We start from the raw sequence: 18,019 nt of genomic DNA, 5'->3' as shown, positions 1-18,019 counted from the left end.
TACTCTTCCTATTCATTACACGTGTCATCATGCATTTTATTTCTACTAATGTTATGAGCCCTACAATCTATTTTTTCACTTTTGCTTCAGTCAGTTATAGCTTAAAGAAGCTAAAAATGAGAAGAAAGTCTTTCCTATTTGTCCATCTATCTGTCATTTCTGGCACTCTTCTTTAACTTGTGTAGATCTGAGTTTCTGACAGATGTCATTTTCCTTCTACCTTAAGTATTTCCTTTAATGTACTAAAAATTTTCTGCCATCAATTCATTTGATTTGATTTCATTTGATTGCATGAAAAAAGTCTTTCTCTTCATATCTGAAATATTTCTCATCAGACGTAGACTTTTGGGTTCAGAGATTTTGCTATCTTTCATTTTCTTTTCACTCAGTACTTTCAAGACATTTTTCTGTTTTATGGCTTGCATTGTTTCTGATGATAAGTCAGTTTAGGTTTTACAGTGTTTGCTTCCAGTTATATACTGTGCCTTCTTTGTGTTGTTCATTTTTAGGTTGTTCTCTTGATCACTGCTTTGCAGCAATTTAATTATGATGTGCTTTGCTTTGGTTTCTTTTGTATTCTGTTTAGCGATTGTTGAGCTTCTTATATCTGATGATGTTTAGTTTTTTATCATATTTGGAAATTTGTCAGCCATTCTCACAGGATATTTTATCTTTTTCCCCCCTACTACCACTTTTTTCTGGAATTCTTTTTTGAAAAAAAACTATTTTAATTAATTAACTAATTTGGCTGAGTAAGGTCTTAATTATGGGATACAGAATCTTCATTACATCATGCAGGATCTTTTGCTCTGGTACACGGACTCTGACTGCACTGTACAGGCTCAGTAATTTTGGTACATGGGCTCTGGGGTTGTGGCCCACAGTCTTCAGAGTCCACAGGCCCAGGAATTGCAGCGTGTGGGCTTCATGGATCTTAGTTCCCTCACCAGGGATTAAACTTGTGTTCCTTGCATTGCAAGATTGATGCTTAACTATTGGACCACCAGGGAAGTCCCTAATCTGCAGGTATTGCAAGACCCTTGTATTCCTCGGATAAATACAACTTCATATTGTGCATGATCCTTTTAGTGTATTATTACATTCAGTTTGTTGACATTTTGTTGAGGATTTTTGCATCTATGTCCATCAGTGATACTGGACTGTGATTTTTCTTTTCTGTGTGATATCTCTGTCTAGTTTTAGTATCAGGGTGAGGCTGGCCTTGTATACAGAATGAGTTTGGAAGTATTCCTTCCTCTATACAATTTTTGGGAATAGATTAAGAAGAACAGGTATTACCTCTTCTCTAAATGTTTGGTAGCATTCACCTATGGAGTCATTTGGTCCTGGACTTGTGTTTGTTCATATTTTTTATTTCTTCCTGGTTCAGTCTTGGGATATTTTACATATGTAGTAATTTGTTCATGTCTTCTAGATTGTCCATTATATGGTTGTATAATTGTAGTCTCTTAGGATCATTTGTGTTTCTGTGATGTCAGATATAACTTCTCCTTTTTCATTCCTGATTTTATTGATTTGGACCCTCTCTCTTTTTTCTTGATGAGTCTGGCTAAAAGTTTGTCAATTTTGTTTATCTTTTGAAAAGTCCAGCTCTTAGTTTCAGCACTATGGTGGTTTTTACAATGTGTTGTCATTTGAGAAATATCACCTTGAAATATGAGGGGGAAAATCATATCGGTGTTCTTCTCTATTGATTCAAACAGTGATCCCTGAACTTCCCAGTCATTAAAAACAAAAAAAAACTTTTATTGTATTTGTCACATAAGTAACACATTTCTGGCTACTATTCCCTTGATTACCAAGGGGTAACTTTTTTCCCAAATGTTTATGGACTACTTATCAATTGTATGATCTCTAGGCTAAAAACAGCTCTTCTTTCCTTCAGCTTTGAGCTAGATTACTGAGGAGCTGAATTCTTAATTGAACAGGGCACAAAATATTTTTGATTCTGCTAACCGTAATATACCGTCTGATTTTGAAGTCTCAACGCGCAGAGAGTCCGAGGTAGAGGTCATCCGGTGCCTGAGACGCGCACTGACCGACGCCGTCAAGGATGTTGTGCAGCAGGTAGTATCTGTGATGAGCTCTGGGAGCAGCTGTGAGACGAGCCGAAACAAGCACAGCATTCCTGAATGTCTGCGTGAGAGCATTCCGAAAGAATGGAATTACATTCCAAAAGAAACCAAAAGGAAAGAATCAAGCAAAGGTACATTTATTTTTCTTTAAGAACACGTCCCTAAAGAAGCACACTTTCTAGGATATGTGAACAAATAACATTCTAAAAATTACTAGATTTGTAAACTGTATTAGTCTCCTTTCTACCATGTATATTTAGGATTCCTAATTTTCTTACTGCAAGCCATATGATAAAAACAAAAACAAAACCCCACAACCTAGAAATGAAAATGACTCAAATGATTAGCTTCTTTAACTACCAATGCAAAATTTTCTGTGATATTTTGTGTTCATGTTAGTATTCAGATTAGTCACATGATTTTGACTGATTTCCTTTAAACCTATTGAAGAATCTAAAATTCATATTCTCAAGAAGATTGCTCTGATATTCAGTTTAATTATTCTTTTCTGAAGTTCTTCCTGTACAACTACCAATTATTACTTTCTTCTCTTTCTTTAATACACCTACATATGTAGCTTTTGGGTAAAAAATAGCACCCCATTTAATAGCTACATGTATTTTTCTGACAGGGTATTTCCCTCCAGTACCTATGGTCCTGGATTCCGTACATTGTTCCTCTTCAGAGCAATGCATCTACCAAGTGTACTGAAGAATTATCAATGATCTATATTATTCATTTATTTTATTAATCGAGTCCTTTCTTCTTAGTTTCTTCCTATCTAGATGTCTCTACTTTCCAAGAATTTCACAAGTTTCCTTTGGATATATCTCATTTATCTGTTTGTGTCCATGAATCTTCTTTAGAATTTTTAAAATATAACTTTTCCTTTTTAACTTCATCTTTAAAGAAGAGTATTTTTTTCACTAACTGTAAGGAAACTCTCAACAGTAAAGTACTCTAGCTGAACAGTAAAATACTCCTGCTAAATCTAAATCCAGTTGAGGAAAGTAGCTGTTCTTTCATCCTTCTCCATGGTGGTCCTGAATAATGTGAATCTTATCCAGCAACTGTATATTAAAGACTCAAATCAATTATCTATCAGTGACCTTTCATAGTAATGCTTTAATTTTGTCCAAACCCTATTAACTGCCTTTGAATCCAATAAAGCCTTTTAATTCAAATTGGAAAATGTCAGATTTTCATTACTTAAGTTCTTCCCCATCGAACTTGTTGCCATCTCCCCTTTCTAGCTTTGGGATATTTCATAGATTTTTAGCAATACAGGAGGCATGATCTATAGTTTATATATCATGTCATATGAGTAGCACTTTTTTTGTTTGTGGCTTTCAAGTCGGTCTATTCACAAACAATTATTTTTTTTTTCTACAAGTATTTTGGAACTCTTCCATAACATTTCAAAGGGCCTCTGGTTTCCACCCCCACCCCTGCCCCAAAAAACTTAGTTTGTATTGATCGATACCAGTTCTTAACGGTTTTCCTTACTAAATAATACTTTTTCATAAAATTATCAGTAAGAGTAGAAATATAACACTCAGAGAAGCATGAAGGAGTGCCAAATCACATATAAATATCATAAAAGAAAGTGGTGGAGAAAGGTGACCTTATAAAGCATTTTGTGCATTTCAGGATGTGACAATAGAACACCACTGTTCTTCATTTCCGCTCTCTTTTAAATCGGCATTGCTTTATCTTTAGTTTCCCTACAACGTGCAAGATAAATAACATGTTCATGCCAGACCTTAAGTCACTTATTCATCCAATAGATAGACACTTACTAAGTCAATTATTACTACATATGAGGTACTGGAATTGGGTCAGGGATAAATCGTCAGTAAGAGATCCCCTCTTGATTCTTGAAGATTAGTATAAATGTTTACAAATAGGTATAAACACCTCCAGAGGTGTACAAGACAATTCTCTGGTGGGTGAGAAGACAGCAAGCAAAACTACTGAAATTTCACATGGAGCCTGTTATGGAATTCTCCCTGGGTCTGTGAGCAGGCCAGTCACGTGTTGGGGGCATTATTGTTAGGGAGGGCATGTGCAGGGTAACCTCACTCCTTCATTAGCTTTCATCATTCAGCAATCAATTAAGGTTGTCCTCTGTATTTCAGAATCTAGTTTTCACAAAATTAATCCTCACAAAACACACAAGTGGCTTTAACATATTCTTATAAATCAACTAATCAACTGCGGTTTAAAACTATTACTGGGAATCCAAGGGAAAACAAACAATGAGAAAGTAAAAAAAAAACCTCACACTTAGGAAAATTACTGTTTCTAACATAAACTGTTTCTCAGCCATATTATAAGTTAGAACACTGATAATCTGATCAGATTTGGCCAAAAATAAATAAAAAAGGAGTGGGAAAACTCTCTGAAGCATGGCTTCCTGTACTTTGTTGTTAAAGATGAATCCCTCCAAAATGAGTATTGTGCCTTGAGATATTAGCTGGATATCGTTTGAAGTCATCTTGATTAGCCAAAGATTTCAAAACTAAGCATACAAACATGAAGATAAACCTTGATAATGATTTTCAGCAATGTTTTAAGTCGATTGATATTTTATTCAGTACTTGGCAAAATTCATCTAAATAATGAAGTGCTTAGTGGCCTTTTTTTTTTGGAGGATTCTAACTTAAAAGACAAATAGTCACTAGCTTAAGGAAACATTTGTCCTTCCTGACACAGGGAAAATGATGGAACATGGAAAACACTGAAGATTTAAAAAATAAATAATACAATAAATTATACAGTGTAAGAGATTTACCGAAGAATTGAAGTTCAGATGTTTCTGATATAGCCCAGCTTAGGTATTCACTCCCTAAGCGAATACGCAAAGAATTCTCTCCCTAAGAGCAAATACACAAAGAATTAGTTGTTTTATTTCTTTGACAATGACCAAAGGAAAGATATACCAGAGACTGTATTGTCTTACCACTAAATTACTTTTTAAATAGAAAGAATGCTTTATGGGAAAACTCAGGAGTAATTGCTTCTAACTGAAACAATGGATTCTGGAGAGGAAACAGAGGTAGCACCACAGAGAAAATGTATTCCAGACATCATTCACACGTGGATTGTTGAGAAAGAAAGTGATGGCAGAAATATGCCAAATGTTATCAGAAGTCATTCAGATAGTTTATTTTGTAAAACCCAGAAATATTAGTTTTATAAAAGCGAGTATCACCTATAAAAATGTCATCGCTGCACACGTAAGAACTTAGAATTTTCTAGCATGATTTAAAATGTTCCAGATAAGTGTTTCAGTTATTTTTGAATACTTTTCTTAAAAGTACAAAAATGAGGGCTTCCCTGGTGGCTCTGGTGGAGAGTCCGCCTGCCAATGCAGAAGACACGGGTTCCATCCCTGAGCCGGGAAGATTCCTACACGCAGCGAAGCATCTAAGCTCGTGTGCCGCAGTATCCAGCCTGTGCTCTAGAGCTCGCGAGCCACAACTGCTGAGCCCACGTGCTGCAGCTGCTGAAGCCTGCCCGCCTTAGAGCCCAGTACTCTGCAACAACAAAAGCCATGGCAACAAGGGGCCCGCGCATTGCCTCTGGAGAGTGGCCCCCCATTACCGTAGCTACAGAAAAGTCCACACTGCAACAAAGACCCAGCACAGCCAAAAATTTTTTTAAAAATACAAAAATGAAATATTTTCAGTTCGTTGCAAGAATAGTTAATTAACATAATGGTGATGAATATTCATTAGTCAGATTTCAACGACAACATTTGTCTTTTTGGTGGTTAAGATGAAAAACTAGTGCCGTGATTTCACAGGTTGCATGTGGATCTACGTATGTTCATATAGTGACTTTGTCACCTATGACAGTCATTAAAACCAAGTATTGAAACAAACTAAATAACAAGTTGATTTTAAGACATTATTTGTCTTTCCCTATTTTATTGCAAATTTCATTTTTTGCATGTTTTATAATCTCCAAAATATATTATTACAATCAGTGGTCCATGCATAAAAAGGAAGACATGATAAATAGATAAATATATATATGTTCTCTCACATTGCATTCAATGTCATATTCAAAGCTATGGTTTTTCCAGTGGTCATGTATGGATGTGAGAGTTGGACTATAAAGAAAGCTGAGTGCCAAAAAATTGATGCTTTTGAACTGGAGAAGACTCTTGAGAATCCCTTGGACAGCAATGAGATCCAATCAGTCAATCCTAAAGGAAATCAGTCCTGGATATTCTTTGGAAGGACTGATGCTGAAGCTGAAACTCCAGTACTTTGGCCACCTGATGCAAAGAACTGACTCACTAGAAAAGACCCTGATTCTGGGAAAGATTGAAGGAGAAAGGGATGACAGAGGATGAGATGGTTGGATGGCATCACCGACTTGATAGATATGAATTTGAGCAAGCTCTTGGAGTTGGTGATGGACAGGGAAGCCTGGTGTGCTGCAGTCCATGGGGTCACAGGGAGTCGGATACAAGTGAGCGACTGAACTGAACATTGCATTCATTCTAGGACATACATTTTTTTCACATTTTATCAAATTGGGATGGCTCTTACAATATATTACTTAGAAGTCAACTTATTTAAATAAAGACAAAAATGAATGTGTGACATTCTTAAAAGATCCATCCTGGTGTGTTGTTAACATCATCATAGACTCAGAGATTCTGTGATTGTGCTTATGTTGTGCTGTGGTCGTGCTGTGCTGTGGTCGTGCTTAGTCGCTCAGTTGTGTCTGACTCTGTGTGACCCCATGGACTGTAGCCCGCCAGGCTCCTCTGTCCGTGGGGTTTCTCCAGGCAAGAATACTGGAGTGGGTTGCCATGCCCTCCTTTAGGGGATCTTCCCAACCCGGGGATCGAACCCAGGTCTCCTGCATTGCAGGCAGGTTATTTACCATCTGAACTAAGAAGGAAGCCCTGACCCTGTGGTCAGTAGAATGGATTTGTCATCGGTGTAAAGGTTCTGACTAGAATTTGCCTTAAGTTTTGATAAAGTAGTTGGAGATTTGAGTATGTGAGATTCTCAGATTTTATAAATATTAGTAGCAATACAGGTGTGAAGAGAATTGTTAATCTTTACCTATCTTGTCAAATGTTTACTCAGGATGTACAGATAAGCCTTCTTTAGGATAAACAGAATATAAGATATAATCTTTTAAGTCAACTACCTGGCAGCCGATTGGGAAATATGAAATGCGAAGACATAAAGAACAATAAAACATTTAAGATAATTTAAGAACACTGACGAGAGTGGTTTCTTAATTTGCTTTATCTACATTTTAAGCTTCATCTAAACATATTTATTTGAATAAAAAGAAGACATTTATTGAGGAACTATTTTTTACAGAGTACTGAACTAGATACTTTTTATTTATTCATTTGTTTAATACAAAAGTCTTCTGAGATCATTCAAATATATGTTGGACCCAATACAATTTTTACAAACATAAAAACACAGCTCCAGTTAATTCTGAAAATCATTCTTAAGTTGTCATAAATTTCTGAGGCATCACTAGACCAGACCTACGTTTTCCAAGAGCTTTGTACTTTTTAAGAGCAGAGTGACTTTTTTTTTCAACTTGTAATTTTGTATTGGAGTATGCTACTGCTGCTGCTAAGTCACTTCAGTCGTGTCCGACTCTATGCGACCCCATAGATGGCAGCCCACCAGGCTCCGCCGTCCCTGGGATTCTCCAGGCAAGAACACTGGAGTGGGTTGCCATTTCCTTCTCCAGTGCATGGAAGTGAAAAGTGAAAGTGAAGTCACTCAGTCGTGTCCGACTCTTAGCGACCCCATGGACTGCAGCCTACCAGGCCCCTCCGTCCATGGGATTTTCCAGGCAAAAGTACTGGAGTGAGGTGCCATTGCCTTCTCCGATTAGCCAAGTAGTAATGTTGTGATGGTTTCAAGTGGACAGCAAAGGGACTCAGCCAGACACCTACATGTATCCGTTCTCCTCCAAACTCCCCTCCCATCCTGTCTGCCCCATAACATTGAGAAGAATTCCCTGTACTGTGCAGTAGATCCATTTTAAATATAGCAGTGTGTACACGTGGATCCCAAACTCCCTATCTCTTCCCCTCATCCTTCCCCTAGGCAACCATAAATTCATTCTCTAAGTCTGTGAATTTGTTTCTATTTTTTAAGTTCGTTTCAGTTCTTTTTAGATTCTGCATATATGGAATGTCATAAGAGATTTTTCCTTCTCTGTCTGACTTACTTCACTCAGTATGACAATCTCTAGGTCCATCCATGTTGCTGCAAATGGCATGATTTCATTATTTTAAATGATTGAGTAATATTCCATTATATGTATGTATGTAAACTCCAATACTTTGGCCACCTGATACAAAGAACTGACTCATTGGAAAAGACCCTGATGCTGGGAAAGATTGAAGGCGGGAGGAGAAGGGGACGACATAGGATGAGATGGCTGGATGGCGTCACTGACTCGATGTACATGAGTTTGAGCAAGCTCCGGGAGTTGGTGATGGACAGGGAAGCCTGGCGTGCTGCAGTCCATGGGGTCAGAAAGAGTCGGACACGACTGAGCAACTGAACTGAGCTGAACTGAACTGATATATATATATATATTTACCATTCCGCTATTGGTGAACATTTAGGTTGCTTCCTTGTCTTGGCTATTGTAAACAGTGCTGCTGTGAACACTGGGGTGTGTGGATCCTTTTGGACCTTATTTTCCTCTGAATATATGCCCAGGAGTGGGATTGCAGGGTCATATGGTAGCTCAATTTTTAGTTTTTAAAGAAACCTCCGCACTGTTCTCCATAGTCTCTGTGTCAGTTTACATTCCCACTAATAGTGTAGGAGGGTTCCCTTCTCTCCACTCAGTCTCCAACATTTATTGTTTGTGAATTTTTTGATGATAGCTTTTTTGACTGGTGTGAGGTGATATTTCATTGTAGTTTTGATTTGCATTCATCTGATAATTTGTAATGTTGAACATCTTTTCATGTGCCTCTTGAGCATCTGTATGTCTTCTTTGAGAGCTTCTCTGATGGCTCAGACAGTAAAGAATCTGCCTGCAATGCAGGAGACCTGGGTTTGATCCCTGGGCTGGGAAGATCCCCTGGAGAATCCCATGGACTGAGGATCCTGGTGGGCTGCAGTCCATGGAGTTGCAAAGAGTTGGACACGACTGAGCAATTAACACTAACTAACAAGTCTTCTTTGGGGAAATGTCTGTTTAGATCTTCTGCCCATTTTTTGATTGGATTGTTTGTTTTGATGGTCTCCAAAATCCACAGAGTGACTTCTTAAAATGTCACAAATATCTTGAGAAATCTTTCACAGTGTTTTATTATTTTTGTTCTGTAAAAACAGTGAAAACTATTTTTCTGAAGAACTTAACAGCTACCTTCTTTAGACTTTAACTTTGTTCCAATGTTCAAATTCAACTGTGTACAGAGTGGATTAACACGCTTGTTTCTGGCACTGGAGTGAGATTTTATTCCATGCTCTTGGGGAGCTTTTAGTCTAGTTGTAAAGACAACTCATGAATATATAAATAAGAATATAACAAACAATGATAGATGATAATACAAAAGATAATACAACATGGCATCTTATGAGCCTAATTACAGCATAGTCATATGGGTAATATGTCCAAATAAATTCATAGGAGGAAAGAACTTTGAACCAAAAGTTGAAGGTTATGAGTGACCTGTGAAGAACGAGGGCAATTCCATGTGAGAATAATGAGATATTCAGAAGCCTAAGAGCAAAGAGGATGAACCAAAGATGAGGTTTACCGAGACTGCCTGCGGCTAGACTATAGTGTTTTGACAGCAGTGCTCCAGAGACTGATCTCATAACAGTGGAAAACAGCTAAAAGAATTGTAGCAGAGAAATTAGGTAACGAAGTTAACAAAGTTAGGTGCTAGTATATGCATCCGGCTTTACAGCTGGGCATAGTCTGGAGCAGAGAGACGGGTTAGGAGAATCCTACGATAGTCCAGATAGCGCTTGTGAGGGCGGGCTTCAATAGGTACTAGCCCTGGTGACAGTGAGCCAAAACTGCATGTCAGAGATGACAGAGGAGGAAGGTTGTTCAGTGCAGTCCCTAGTCTTGTGTGAAGGATTAGGAGGAATATTTACACAATTTAAAAAGAAAGAAGAAAACGAGGATAGGAGGGTCAGGAGGGCCAAGGCAAGCTGGGAGGAAAACAATGAATTTGGTCAAATCCAAATTTAGTTATGGATTGAGTTAATGATGACTAGGACAGAGAAGTGGAATGCCCATCAGGGAGCTGAAGTGATTGAAAGGCCAAGACTGAAGGTTCTGAAGTCATCTAGAAGAGTGGTTCTCAACTAGGAAGATTGGCACAAATTGGCAATGCTTTGGAGACAGTTTTGCCACAATTGACGAGAATGCCATTGGCATCTAGTGAGTGGAGGACAAAGATGCCACCAAAACATTCTACAATGCACAGGTCGGCTCCTTGCAATGAAAAATTCTCTAAAGATGTCAATAGTGCCAAAGTTGAGAAACCCTGATCTAGAGAGGAGAACAGTAAATCCTTCAGAGAAATAACGTTAAGTAGGAGAAGAGTAGAATCTTCAGTCAACAGGCCAAGAACTTAGCAAATACAGGTAAGAGGTGTTAGTAGAAGTGGAACTAGGGTGGAACACAAAGAAGCAGAGTAATAGAGGTACACATAAACCAGTCTGGTGACTCATTTATTCAACAAGTATTTACTGACCATCTGTTAGAGATGAAGTCCTAATGCCTTCCTGGAGTTTATATTCTAGTGCATGGAGACAGATTATGAAAAAATAAAGTGATGCTAAATGCAGTAATAAAGGCAATAAAATGGGGTCTAATGATAAGGAGGGACTGGGGGCTGGAATAGGATGGGCATGAAGGAACTGTCTTACATGGATCGTAGGGGGCGGCTCTCAGAGGAAAGGACATTTGAGCTGAAAACTAAAAGAAGAAGAACCAGTCCCAGCAAGAGCTGGAGTGATTCTGTCATGGATGCCAGGAGAGGAATAGAAAGGCTTTAGGAAGTGCCAAAGGCCACAAAAAGGTGCAGCATGGGTATCTTTGCATTTCTTAATTAGGAGGACCTTGAAACCTACAATCTTAATAGATAAAAATATAAGTAATAATTCTGAATTTTCTAATCATTTCTGGGAGGAAAAATTAAGTTAGGGGACTTAGGGAATTTTTGGCAGTACTGCAGAGGACCCCAGTAGGGTTCTGTCGGAATATGTCAGGCACTTGCTCTTCTCAACAATTTTCTCCACAAAAATTAGACATCCCCACACAACACTCAACACAATACAGTGATGGGACGCAAATGCTAATATTAATCATACCTTTTCTTTCTTTTCTCCCCCAGGCTTCACAAGGCTTGCTGCTCAGGCAGTATCTATTGTAATCAGCAAGTTACCTACGGTGATTGCATGTTTGCCTCCCCCAATTAAATACTTCTTTTTTCTGTCTGAGAGAAAAATGTCAGAAAACTGCATTGAATTGAAGAAAGCTGGCCTGCTTGTCTGGAACTTGATTGTAATTATATGTCGGATATTTGAGGATGGAAACACTGTGGAACTTTTAGCAGGTGCCTCCCTTGACAGATGGAGTAAAGAGAAACTCGGTTTAATCTGTGTGTGTTTGGAAAGCATCACGGGAGAGCAGACGAGTAGCCCTAATCGAATGACCCAGAAGGTTATACGGAGCATCGAGCAGCAGAAACCCAACTGGATTGAAAGCCAGTTGTTGCAAGCAAGGAAACTGAGCACCGAATGGTAAAGTTATGTTTTTCTTTCCCCGAATTTCATCAGACACATTCCCCAAAACCAAAATCACCCATAAACAACCACCACCACAAAATATTGTCAGATAGGCAGCCATGGTCATCTTGCTAACTTCATGGGAACTTTGATGAATACAGGCAAAGATAAATATTCCATCAAACACTGGATTGTTAAATGTTCCTTGGCTTATTAAAATTTGAACCCCATTGATACACTGGAACACTATACATGTTTAGTCCCCATCTCAAGGTTTCTGATTAAAAGGGTAGTGGTTAAACCCAGGAGAATTTGGTTTCACTCCTTTTCAATGTGCAAACAGGTATCTCGTGGATAGCCTGGAGCTTTTCGTAAATGGATTGGCCATGGAGATTAAATTAAGAAGGAATTAATGGGTATAAAAGGCTCTTTATTGCTTTCTGTGTACCTGATTGTCAAAAAGGTACACATTTTTCATCTGGTAATGTAAGAATCCCAGAGGGCAACTGGGGCATATCACACTCAAGCTATAAACACACCCAGCTGTTTCTGTATGAAAATGTCAGCCTTCTCCCCTGTTTGTCACTGAGAGCTAAGTGATTTGTGGCATTGCAAAGATTTTTAACGGTCCCTGATGAATTTAAATGTGTACATAGAGTCTTCCTATCTTACAATTAGTCTTCAGTATAGCACTGCATGATATTGATAAAGGAGTTATGGTTCATATGGTCTACAGATCACTAAGCAGACCCCCCCACTTTTTTTTTTATGCCACTCACAGACACTGTCCCCCATTCTTTTGAAATATATTCATATTGCTAGAAAGTACTATTATAACTTTCTGCCTGAAACAACTAAAGGTTGTTAGTTTTAGTGCATGGCAGTGATAAAGAGTTCAGGCTTTGGAATTAGATGGACAAATACAAATCCCTTGTAAATGGGCCATCTTGTGTGAGTTATGGGGTTGTGCAGGTTGAAATCCCTGGGTTGGGAAGATCCCCTGCAGCATGAAATGGCAACCCATTCCAGTATTCCTGCCAGGAGAATCCTATGGACAGAGGAGCCTGGAGGGCTACAGTTTATGGGGTTGCAAAGAGTCGGACACGACTGAGCGACTGAGCACTCATGTACTAAGCTGGTAGAGTTGTTTTGAAAGGTTAAAAAACAGTCATAAAGTTCTTAACATTAAGCTTAGAACTAGTAAGCATTTGTTATTTATAAACTATTAAGATATGCTGCACTGTTTAGTAGTATGATGCCAAATGCTCTTTACTAGTTTATGTTAATCTGTGAGACTTTATATTAATCCAAATTACTGTAAGTAATCATGTAAGTGTAAATAATGTAAGAAATGTAAGTAATCATTTTCCTGGCCTTGTCATACTGACTTTTAGAAATTTACTTGTGGGGCATCCTGTGTGTAGGATTAAGAATAGCCGCCAGGAAAATGCTTAGTAACATTGACAGTGACCTTAATCTTTACATTTGCATTGGATACCAATTTACAGGCTTTAATGCAAAGACTGAAAGATTAAGGCCACGTGTCATTATCCATGGCAGTGGGTGTAAAAGGGAGAGAAGAAAAGCAGAGTAAAAATAGTGGATCTGATTATAAAGTTAAATTTATGATACTGCTGAATTAGGAGACTGTCAATAAGATCAGTGGAAACTAATGTCTCTAATATACCTTGGGCTATATACAGAAATCCATAAGTGAAATTTTTTCCTTAAAAGTTTATTTTAGTGTAAGTGTTTTATAAACAGCACCAACACATCTGATATTTTCTACAGTAGGGAATTGTCTAGCCAATATTTGGCTGATTAGTTTTATGTTGCAACTTGCATAAAAAATAAAGAATTTTTATTGACTTTTAAAAAATGTTTTACAGCCCTCAAAAATTCTGAATACCTATGTAACTTGTAATAGCACAGTGCTGTCTTTCTCAATTTCTCAAATAATTTCAATATAAAAAAAATCCAGATTTAAAGTTATTTCATTTATTTGAAAAAATTAAATTTGACTTATTAACACACTTTAGGTAATCTCTTATGGATTGGGTACTATAGAAATGCTTCATCCTGACTTTGACTTTAAGTTGATTTTCTGATATACACATGAACTTCCATCTCTACTCCTTTCTCACAGATAGATGATCATTTAGTTCATAGATCTATACCATGAGGAAAATGTATTTTAAACCATGATGTCTGTATACAGGTAGAGGGTTGCTTTGACCTTACTGTAATATTTTTTGAAAATGGTGGCTCAGATAGTAAAAAATCTGCCTGAAATGTGGGAGATCGGGGTTCAATCCATGGGTTGGGAGGATCATCTGGAGAAGAGAATGGCAACCTACTCCAGTGTTCGTAGGGCTTCCCTGGTGGCTCAGATGGTAAAGAATCTGCCCACAATGTGGGAGACCTGGGCTTGATCCTGGGTGGAGAAGATCCTCTGAAGAAGGGAATGGCTACCCACTCTAGTATACTTGCCTGGAGAACTCCAAGGACAGAGGAGCCTGGTGGGCTACCGTCCATGGGGTTGCAGAGTTGGACAGGACTGAGTGAGTAAACACCGTCACTACTTTTTCACATGAGAATATAAGCACTTAAACTAAAATAGTTCTTCTGTTACAATAACTGAAATCTTAATTCCTCATGAAGATGATCTTGGATCCACATGATACCATTTAGCCAGATTTCTTTCATTTGCACCCAGATTTAACTTTGATTTTATGGAAATTGTGAGCAGAACTGCAGTGAAAAGGCGGCAGCTGTAAGCAGTGCTTGTCTTGCATGCTGCCTGAAAGCATTACTATTCATTAAAATAACCTTCACTTTGTAGTAACACTCAAGCTGTAAACAGTCAACTTAGATTCAAGAGAACACACAGGCCAAAAAAAGTAAAGAAATGTCTGTCTTTGCAAAGTAATTTGTCGAGTTGAAGATTATTGTTTTTCATCATGGTGACCCTGACTTGGCTGGCTGGGTGCATATACAGATTAAGATTAATGCAGTTATTCCTTGGCTAAGGTCTGCCTCTTTCAGGGCACATTCTCCCTAATGACATGATTGATAGGCAGTCCCAAATCCAGAGAGGAACTCATTAATCATAGCATTGACTGAATCCAATCATTTGCTTCACCTGCACAGTGATGGACAGGAAAGGATACAATTCAGGGGCTGACACTGAGACACTCCTTTGTCAGAGGGCCTCAACTTTTTCAATGTCAACCTCCGCAAGACCCAATGAGAAATTCTGCTTGCAGCCAGTATACAGTTTCAAAAAGATATTTGCAAACTTCTGTTACTGCACAAAGATCTTTTCTGTTTGTTTGTTTGTTTAAAGATTTACTCTACCTAATGGATATCTTTTAAGAGTAGGATTTGGTTTCATTTTTTTTTTTAGCAAGGCTTATAGGATCATAAAGTTTTTTTTTTTTAAGAAGGATGTTTTGAGGCTACATGTGGAAGCAATATAAAAGTTAATGTCCAGCAGCTGGGTATCATTTGGTTCAGTCTTCAGGTCAGCGGCCCTGACTCTTAGCAGAACTAATTTTATAATCATGGCAAAATCTCAGTAATGAACTGCAGTATATAGCTGATTACACCACAGTAAATTTCATTTAGTCTGGGAAACAGTGGAAAACCATGCTTTTTCTTAAGAATACTTAGACTGCAAAGCCTAACATGATCCTAATAGCACTTGTAATAAGAAAATTAGTGTGAAACATATATGATGTAAGTTGAGCATCGTGATTTATTTTGCAGTGGTATAGTGTGAGAATTGAAAAAAAAGTCATCCATTATTACAATGTAAATAATGTTTAAAATCAACATTAAGCCTATGAATTCTTAGAAATGTTTCACACATATAACTTGCACATTCCTGCTGTGCTTACAGGAGACCCTTTTCCTGGAAGGATAAGCAGAGTAGTGACTTTTGCTAAGTATCTGTTACCTGGAAGAAACAGGAGGAAGGGCATGTATTTTTAAAAGGCAACAAGTGTCATAAGGCCAATTTAAAATACCCAGTGGTAAGCATTCCTCCAGGAAGCACCCAGCCTATATTTAGCATAGTAGGCTCCCCCTTTTGACACTTTAATTAGTCTTTAATGTGTCTAACACAGGTGTAAAGAGGAGTCTACAAAAGACAGAATACGGAAGCTATTTCTGGCATCAAAGATACTCTTTATCCTCAAGGAGAAAATACAAATTATTTCTTACAGGTTCTTGAAAAGAAATGTTTTGTTTTCATCCCACGATTATAGCAATTTCAACAATTGCGGTAATGGGAAAGTGTTTTATAGATCGGAGTATAAATGCAATAAAGAAATGTTTTAAAAGAAACGGTTCAATTTTTAAAAATGCTTTCAGGTGCTTAGTTCTAAGGTGCTGTTTATGGGAGCCACCGCCGTTTTGGGAAGGCATACCTATTTGAGCAAAGTCTTTATGGGTGCTTTGCATATGAGATTTACATCGAACTCTTCACGCTCAATCTCTTTGATTATTTTCCATCTTTACAATTCCTCACCACTGATACTTAATACGCTTTCTTTGTATTTAGTGCGTTTATGACAATAGAGAAAAGCACAGCCTTAGAAGAAGGAGATATCGCTCTTGAACTGACTGAGCAGAAAATAAACATGATGGTCCTGGATATCTGCCACAAACCAGGTGGCAGCGAATACCTGAGGCAAATTTATCACATCATGCGGCTCAATGAGGTAGGGAAACAGCCTTTTTACCGAGCAATTAGGTGTGTACTGGCCTGAGGCAGCGTCTGCTGGCAGCTAAGGGTTAGTCAAGGAGGTGATAATACTTCTTAAAGTCAATACCAAACTCAATATTGCATCATTAATAGAATCTATTCAGCCCAGGCTGTTCTGCATTTGTACAGCAGAGGCTTCACTGAAACATTGTAGGTTTTATTTATATGGTTTAAACAATAACACGGCTCATAAACTCAACTCAGTTCAAAATGGTAGAGATGAGAGGTGTAGCTTGGGAATTGTGTATTTGTGACCGTCAAGTTGATGTTAAAATCTGATATTTGTGAAATGAAGAATTTTCTGAAGGGAGATTTTTAGCTCTTCTGCTGCAGACGTCATGTTTGTGTTGGTGAAGCTGAAGATTTCTTAGACATAATGAGAAACTTCAGACGAATATCAAACCGTATTCAAGAGCAACTAGATTAACCCAAGCAAATGCATTAATTCAGGGAAGCTGATTAGAACCAATGTCATGCTTATTCACCTCTCTCCTGGGTTAAGCCTCTGACCTTGCCTGCTTTTGGTTGTTTTTAGCAAAAATGTGAAGCGTTGGTGTCTTGTTATTTACTTGAAACAAATTTGCTAACTGAGGTTTTTAATTTGACCATACATAATCTGGGTTCAGGGGCTTCCCTGATAGCCCAGCTGGTAAAGAATCCACTTGCAATGCAGGAGACCCCAGTTTTGATTCCTGGGTCAGGAAGATCCCTGGAGAAGGGATAGGCTACCCACTCCAGTATTCATGGGCTTTCCTGGGGGCTCAGATGGTAAAGAATCCGCCTTGCAATGCGGGAGACCTGGGTTCGATCCCTGGGTTGGGAAGATCCCCTGGAGGAGAGTTTGGCAACCCACTCCAGTATTCTGGCCTGGAGTATCCCCATGGACAGTGGAGCCTGGCGGGCTACAGTCCATGGGGTCACAAAGAGTCGGATGCGACTGAGCAATTAAGCACAAGCGCAATCTGGATTCAAATGTGACTTCTAATGTGAATTAGAATTATGTTTATGTCTGAAAACACTGAATGCATTTTTGGCATAATAAAAATCGTGTAATATGAATAAAGTTAAGATATAGCATTTTATCTCACTGAGGTAGGCCTTAGAAAACATACATTTCCAAGGAGTGAATTAAACTCTACAACAGCATTTTATGACTCAGTTACATAAATGTTCTCCTTGCTATGATCTATTTGAAAGTAAATCTTGTTTTCTGGCCTTCAGAGAGGTAATCGACCTCAAACAGGTGATGTAACGAGGTGTTCGGTGATCACCTGAGAAGGACGGAGGCCTTTGTAGCTGTGAGAAAGGGTCCTGCTTCTGGAGGGGCTGGAGCTGAGGAAGGATTGTTAACACAGGAACACAACCTGTTCGCTCTCGCTGAGGATTTC

The 18,019-nt window shown here is 38.3% G+C and overlaps 1 protein-coding gene across 18 annotated transcripts in view; it reads left to right on the top strand.

The window, feature by feature from the left end:
- Positions 1 to 18,019, top strand: part of KIAA0825 (KIAA0825 ortholog) — a 404,341-nt gene that overhangs the window by 197,350 nt on the left and 188,972 nt on the right. For 12 of the 18 annotated variants that reach the window (XR_014056215.1, XR_014056216.1, XM_081498685.1 and 9 more), the window contains 3 exons: positions 2,003 to 2,227; positions 11,470 to 11,878; positions 16,428 to 16,587. Coding sequence is in view for 10 of the 18 variants with exons in the window: in XM_081498685.1 (XP_081354811.1) it covers positions 2,003 to 2,227; positions 11,470 to 11,878; positions 16,428 to 16,587 (794 nt within the window). In the remaining 8 variants the exon portion in view is untranslated. Of the gene's footprint in view, positions 1 to 2,002; positions 2,228 to 11,469; positions 11,879 to 16,427; positions 16,588 to 18,019 lie in introns of those variants that run through there. The other 6 variants (XR_014056218.1, XR_014056217.1, XR_014056220.1 and 3 more) reach the window with 1 other exon arrangement.

This window comes from Giraffa tippelskirchi, chromosome 6, assembly GCF_054371585.1.
Source record: "Giraffa tippelskirchi isolate mGirTip1 chromosome 6, T2T-mGirTip1v1.2.pri, whole genome shotgun sequence".
Lineage (NCBI taxonomy): Eukaryota > Metazoa > Chordata > Mammalia > Artiodactyla > Giraffidae > Giraffa > Giraffa tippelskirchi.
This window is presented reverse-complemented; position numbering and strand designations above follow the sequence as displayed.